The sequence below is a fragment of the Centruroides sculpturatus genome, unplaced genomic scaffold (assembly GCF_000671375.1).
Source record: "Centruroides sculpturatus isolate CEXI.00-Female unplaced genomic scaffold, Cexi_2.0 scaffold717, whole genome shotgun sequence".
Taxonomy (NCBI): Eukaryota; Metazoa; Arthropoda; class Arachnida; order Scorpiones; family Buthidae; genus Centruroides; species Centruroides sculpturatus.
The window spans coordinates 379,506-387,115 of record NW_019384973.1 but is presented as its reverse complement, the minus strand read 5'-3'; the positions used below and the strand labels follow the sequence as shown (position 1 = coordinate 387,115).

General features: G+C 34.6%; 1 protein-coding gene across 2 annotated transcripts; it reads right to left on the bottom strand.

Annotated features, from left to right (window-relative positions):
- Positions 1-5,472: 5,472 nt before the first annotated feature.
- On the bottom strand, positions 5,473-7,289 carry LOC111632648 (receptor expression-enhancing protein 5-like). 2 transcript variants are annotated; one of them, XM_023377142.1, is made up of 5 exons: positions 7,083-7,289; positions 6,924-6,981; positions 6,716-6,854; positions 5,929-6,070; positions 5,473-5,863 (listed from the first exon to the last, which is right to left on the bottom strand). In XM_023377142.1, exons 1-5 carry the CDS (start codon positions 7,195-7,197, stop codon positions 5,577-5,579), a joined length of 741 nt encoding a protein of 246 aa, XP_023232910.1. In that variant the 5' UTR covers positions 7,198-7,289; the 3' UTR covers positions 5,473-5,576. The 2 variants fall into 2 exon arrangements, with proteins under 2 accessions (XP_023232910.1, XP_023232909.1); XM_023377141.1 differs by having other exon boundaries at positions 6,924-7,017; positions 7,083-7,285.
- Between the last annotated feature and the right edge of the window lie 321 nt (positions 7,290-7,610).

Below are 7,610 nucleotides of genomic sequence, written 5' to 3'. Positions count from 1 at the left end.
TTACCATATGGCAAATGTACTAACGTCTGACTGCAGGTGGGTCCAATTAACAAAGCCGGCGCTTCCTTTGTCTACCATTGTTTACAAGTCAATACCTTACAAATGGTATTACCTGACCGCACGTGGGTCCAATTGACAAGGTCGCGCCTCTTTTGTTCCCACTCTGCTAAAAGGTCACTACTTTACAGAGACGTTTTCCCATTATGGAGGACCAGGGGCCATATTCTGGTCACTGTTTCTGGTCTCTCGTATTGCGAGAGACGAGAGACCAGAGACAATGACCAGAATATGGCCCTGGTATCCAGACGGGTCGAAAAATCCAAGAAATTTTTTGGAGTGGTCCATCGGGATATGTCGAGTTCCGTCACTCCCTACCCGGCCTCCCAGGCGCCAATCCTACAGTGGACTTTTTTTTAAAGGCCTTCTTCTTCTTAGTGCTCACAGGACGAAAAAAGTCAATAAATCTATGATATGTAAGTCTTACTATCATGATTACTAAGACCCATCTTATCATAGAGATTTTTCGGAATATCTATTTATTGTTTTCTTCATATAGGCTGGCAACTTTTGCAAAGTTTTTTTCTTCTGAGATAAAGTCTGCTATTTTTTTAATAAGATGCCTTTCTTTCCTTCTGCTTTCCCTGATTCTTTTTGTCTATTCTATTTACTCAACGTCTATAAAAATGCGGTGCAAATATAATCTGATCTGTTCCCGTCTGTTGAACTGCTGGTTAAGTATTTGGGTTAAAAGTACTTTAGGTATTGAACATGCTAATTTCTTCAATGTTGTCATTTGAACACTTAAACTAATTTGGTTTCTTAAAAATACTTTGTATCAATAGTTTCCAAATTATTTTAGATCGGATTGGATTTATGAGATATGGCAACGCAACACGTGCGCGATCTGCCAAGAGGTAATACCACTAGAAGGTCTTTCTATGGGAAAGAAACCCGTTTAAGTGTTAGACAACTGAAGAAAACTCAGAAAACTCCACGTGGCCAACCAGTTGCACAGTGGTTCAGAATTATCAGAAAAAATCGAAACACAAGTGCTCCGAATTAATTTGAATTTGTTTAGAAATTAAGGTACAATAATTCGGGTATACATATTTGTAAAAATTATAGCTTATCATTTCTTCAGCTTAAAATCGACATTCATAAATGTTACTTTGAACAAACGATTCGTGGATATTTTTAATGTCCGAATTTTGTGATGTGCAATAATCCTTTCCTCTCAGTAATGGAGAAATCAAGTTCTTTAATATTCTCAGTGAAAGGTGTATCAGGTGTGTACTTTAAAAGCTTATTTCATAAACTCGATACAAGTACATTACATGTATTAAAGTATCGTACAATTATTATGATGTCAAAAAGATGATAATTTTTATATTTTAGGTAAAGATTTAACAAATTATCCGGTTTTTTAATAATTTTTTACCCTGTGGGCACTAAGAAGGCCTTTTAGCAAGCTTATTATGGGTTTGGCCAGGCCCGTAATGGGGCAGCCGGGTGGTGAGGAACATATCCAGAAGGACCACACCCCGAAAAATTCCTGGGGTTTTTTCGACCCGTCCTGATTCGATTCCGGGTCCCAGAGCTGTAGGCTGGTACCTTGACTGCTATCCGGCCGTCAAAACAAGTTGTCCGGTGCAATTATTATTATTAGGATTATCATTAAATTCGTATACATTAAGACTATGTTTACAGATCTTGCGCAAATTTGCACGTTTTGAAAAAACCTTTTATAAATTAAATCGAGTCATAGATTCATTATATACAGTGTATATATATATTTGTCAGTTGAATTCAAATAAAAGGTTTCATGCTTCAGTCGCATATTTCTTTGTCCAAGCAGGGGCGCCCGCACACTGAGGTACTTTACCCATCCTTTTCGTCTCGGTTCCCTTTTCCTAATCTCCAAGGTGGCCCCTAACAGAAAATTCATGACTTCAAGCGTATTCTGTAAATATAAAAAAAAACTAATGAGTTTTTTTTCATATTTACCCATTGATTCATGCAACTTTGTTGTATGTTGAACAAAATCCCATTCCTTGTTTTCGAGGCCGATTTAATGATTAAATCCATAAAAAAGTAATTATCGGGAGAAGTAACTGAATCGCCTATTTGAAATTGAGCATCAGCAGTACATCTAAAGGAACATTCAAATCCAGCTGTAAGCTTGATTCATCTAAAACATATAATCATTTTATCAATATCTATTTTATTGTGAGTTCTTCAGAACTGTTATATATTTCTGTAGTATACCCCGGTATATTATAATAATGCTATCATACATACTAATTTGTTTTAAAACAATTGTAAGCTGTAGCCTAGTACTAATGTGTTAATTAAAAACTACAGTTTGACTGTGTAATACTAACATCCAATGAAGATGACAAGATGTTGAGAGCAACCTCCAAAACAAAAACACACAAACTGCAAAATAGCATTATTCTTTCTTTCTCCACATTCCTGACATTCAAGGAGGTTTTTTTCCGATCAGGAGATCGAGGTCTAATACACGAAGACTTGGGAAGATTTTTAGTAGGAAAAGCTCCGATTTTCAAATGCATCTTACTCGATAAACCTTTGGCATAAAATAAGTTTTGTGGGCTTTGTATTGTGTTTGTTCTACGGTTCAAACACATAAATCCTAATTTTTTTTATAAAATTATGAATTCAACAAAGCTGAAGTCAAAGTACTCGGTAAGTAGTCAGTATGGATAAAACGCGCCGAGCAGACAATCATCGACTTCGTTACCGTCTTTCCAAATTTAGAAATCTATACTTTTCGTAACTTGCTTTCTACTGGAAACGTGTGAAAGCAAATTTTCTGTTCATTTTAATAATTTCCCTATTTTTATTTGTACTGGGCTACAGAGCAATAACGAACCATTGATTTTAATATAAAGATAGCGACATGCGTTTCCTCGATTCGGAGCCATATTGTTTATATTTCACTAGCTCACCCCGAAACGCGGTGACAGCCGTGGAAGAGATATTAAAACTATAGCCTGTCTATGGAAAGAATCAACTTGGTATTAACCAATCAGTATCAGCCATTGATCGTTTAGTTGTGGCAAGTTACTTCCTGGTTTTCCTCATTTGTTACACACGTCACTCCCATTATAAACAGTATTGTGGAAGTAATAAAATACGTAGAAAGACTAAAATGTCTACACTTTCGCCACGTCCAATCACCAGGTACTGTACAACAGTTTTCCATTGCAGAGACGACCTTTTATTATAGGCTACGCCTCTGCGAAAACATGCAAAACAATATAAAAATTCGCTGGTGACAAACCAAACAATTAAAAAATATACAATATTTGTTTTAAAAATAGCTGACAAAGTTACATTAATACGTATTTTATTAAAGAAAATGTTTATAATGGAAATACAGTATAGAAAATATTTTCAAGAACTACATTAAAAAAAGATATAGAAAAGAAACAGAACATTTAATATATATTGTTAAATGGTTATCCCAAGAACCTTTTCAAAAATCCAGAAACGAGTTGCTCAAGTTTCTCGACAGCATTTAAAATTTTGGTGGCGTCATCTGTTATAAAAAATTTTTTAAAATAAAATATATTTTTAACTATTATAAAATAGCAAAAGCTTAATTTTGAAGGTAGGGATGGGTTTTATAAAAAGTTCCTAATAACGAGTAAAATCGTCATGAAATCCGACTCTACTCGAGATATGACACACGACCCTTCTTTATCTCCCCACCCCGTCGACCTTTAACCACCAAAATTTAATAGCATCAATTCGCCTAATACACAAACCACCCTGCAAAATTTCAGAAAATTTTGACAAAAAACACAGGCGTTATTAAGCTTTAAAGAGGTAAACAAAATCATGTTCACACACTAACATCCATACAAAAAACCCCCGAAGTTTTTTGCATTTCTCGACGTTTCAAGGTCCCGAATCCAAAAATCTGGGAGGCGGGTCATTTTTTGACTAATTGCCACACTTTCCCTCTATTATATATATGACAGCTGGGAAAGTAAAGTCACTGAATGACTATATATCAGAGTTGCTGATTTTCGGGGGTCGATTTCTCCGCCCCCAAACACCTGAAGTAATTCCGAATAACTCGTTCGAAAGAAAATTGTTTTCTTAGAAAGTGTGCAAAATTTCAAGATTTTCTGTAAAGCAATTGCCGAAATATAAGCAATTGAAAAATGCTAAAATCGCCAAAAAAGCTGTATTTTCTTCATCCGGCACTGCAGACTCTCGTAGAGAAAAAACTACCGTGTCTAGAAAGCTCAAATTTTAAACTTAAGCCTTTCTCGTTATCAGTGAGATTCTCGCCAAACTTCCGGGTCGATAAATCAAAGTTTACGAAGGTTTCCCATAGAGATAATTCAGTTTTACGGCTTACTTTTATGCTTATGAAGATAAAATTGCATGGAACAAATGAATTCTATTAAAAATGTTACTCAGAATTACAAAAGTTCAAATTTATGCCAATTAAAACTTTTTATAAATTTCTAAAGCATACCGAAAGCGTCGGTACTGTATTATTGTTGTCTACAAATCTCTTCCAAGCGCCAATCTTCTCTTTGACAAAGAAAAACTCCTAAAATTTTGACTGTCGTTTAAATTGTCATGAGTTTACTTGGAGAAATTTTACATCTCAGGTTGTTTGGGTGTTAAATTTTACACCGTCACAATGTTCTCAATCTTTTTAGTAGTGCCCCTGTACTTATACTTCTACTGTTAGCGAGTCGTGCCGGTCATCTCAGTGATTACCAAACTTTCTGTATCTCCGCCCCATCTTTTTCAAAAAAAAAAAAAAAAATGTTGTTTTCCCTCAATTTTCGTAACAATCTAATTTCATAAATACTGTTCTTATAATTTATTTAATGACCTACAAAATAATATACCTTATTAAATAAAATATACTGTTCGCCGGGGCTCGACTCGTCCAGAAGTTTCGGCAAGTATGGATGGATTTTTAGCATTCGTACCCGAGTCGTTCGGACAAGGGTTGTGAATTAGGGATAACCGTTTTGCTGATTCATTTTTTCGACATCGATATGACTTTTTTATTTGTTTGTAATAAAAAAAATTATAATTTGGTAAAAGTTGCGCTCCCTTGCAATAGTCTCTCATTCCACAATTAAAAAAAAAACTAACTCATTTCAGGGAAAATTTTTGAATTGAAATAACGTGACTTCCGGTGCAATCCGGAAGTTCGTATATAGTTAATTGGGTCCCTCTGCTCCTAAGCTTTCGATATCTGGTCTCAGCTTTCATCTAACTCCGTTCTCGAGATTAAGGAAAGTTAGATAAAGACAGACAAACGACAGTGGGAATTTATAGGTCTACAATTTTTTTCAAATTGCAGCCGAATAAATAAAAAATAACCTAAGCAAAAAATGTGATCGGAATATGCATTTGAATGTCCTCACATTATGCTCTAATGGAAAACAAGAAACAAAAAAATAAATAGTGTTGAAATAAAATTTTAATTAATTTTTATCTTTACTTAATTTTGAAAGTATTCAGGAATTTATTGAATATTTAAATTTTCACATGCGTTGGATTAGAATCTAACTCTCCTAATCTATAGCCATTCCTTCAGAAATTTCGAGGGAAGATACATTATCTCCATGTGATACGTGTGTATCTTCATCTTCAACTTCCAAATCTTCAAATTCAACGATGTCGTTTAAATATTCTTCCTCGTCGTCATTCACGGCATCATCATCATTTAAGTCATCTTCAATTCGAGCTTCATTTATGTCTTCATTAGAAGTTTTGGCTAACAGAAACGATTCGAGTTTAGAGAATAATTTATTTCGTGTATTTCTGCAAGGTACATTTTCCAATAATCTCGAAAACGATTCTGTAATAAATTACATTTAAAATATACGAAACGGAAAATGCTGTTTGTACAATGTACATTTTTACCAAGAGTAAAAAACGTGCAGTAATTCGAAGGCTTCTCTTGCATTTCAAACGCTTGTATGGCCATTGGAAAAATCACATAATCGTAGATGCATACAGATCCGGTGAAGTTCCAAAAGGAATTGCACCACATAAGCAAAATAGTCTTTAAAAACAGTGTTTTAAAATACGTTAAATCGAAAAGTATAATGTTAGCAAATGTATGTCATTTATTTATATACAGTTGGGCGGCCAAGACCAACTGTCCATATAGGCTACAAGACCAATACATCAATTTACTGCTCTGGGGCATCCGAGTTCGAATTCAGATAGACTAGTATTCATGAATGGTTGACCCAATGTTATTGACAGCCGGATGTTCGAGCGGTTGAGGTGGCAGCCTACCGCTCTAAGGGACCCGAGATCGAATCTGGACGGGTCAAAAAATACCCAGGAATTTTTCGGGAATGATCCGACCGGATATGTCGGCCCCCGCCCCTCACCTCCCGGTCGTCCCATTGTGGGCCTGGCTGAACCCATAATGGACTTGCTAAATTAGGCCCTCTTAGTGCCAACAGGGCAGAAAGAGTAAAAAGAAAAAGACCCAATGTTATTGAGTTTTTATGGGTTTCGAGTGCCCAGTAAGTACGGTACTTGGCCGAGCCCATAGTAGATATGACAAAAGGCTCTCTTGACATCCGCAAGGTGGAGAAGAGAAACAGCGTCATGTATTTTTATTCCTATAGAATAATGAGATTCAATATATCAAAGTATATATTCTATACATACTCTGATATATATATCTTCTTACCTTAAAAAGCCAATATACAGGAAAATAATAAATGATATTCTTCACCCAAAACTCGAAAGTGGCAAAAAAAGCGAAGATAATCCAATATTTTAGCCAAGCTTTGTGTTCTTCTATCTTATCTCCTTGCATGGAACATATTCTGAAATTAAATAAACGTTAAATCCAAATGCAATTTAACAAATTTAACAGAATAACTTGCAAAATTTACGTGGAATAGGCGGGATACACAAACACAATCGAATTGCTCATGAGATCCGGGGCATACCCTTTAATAAGATATACTACTATAAACACGTAGAGAACTAAAAGAAATTTGTTAATTTGTATTTTTTGAAAATCTCCAATTAAGTATGCAGCAAAACGTTACCAATAGCAAAAATCTTTCGAGGAACTCCTGTAAATTGCTCTCCTCTTTTAGCTATATTGACGATTATTCCAGGTTCTCTTAGGTAACTGTTAAATTTCTCAAATAGCGAAGTCATTTTCTGGCTCGTTTACAACAGACAACGCACTTTAGTTGTAATAATATGATTTACAACAATAAGACAAATTCAATGTTATGATAACAAATTAGTAATTATAGTCTAGGTTTTTGGAAAATAATTTTATTCCTTCGATTTTTTTAATCTAAACATGAGACTATAGCATTAAGTTTATACGGTTAACCATTAATTTCTGAGTAATTATAATTGCCATTACATTAAATTTTTCATGCAAAAAATTGTTCAAATAAACTGAACCTTTAATTTATGATAAGCATTTATTATGCTATAAATTTTTAATTAAAATATATAGCAAGTCATGATTAAAGACAGTAATGTGCAGGAGTACGTTTGCTGTTTATAGTAATAAGTTTCATAATGGAATTCTTAAGTTAGATGATATTAAAGAGCTG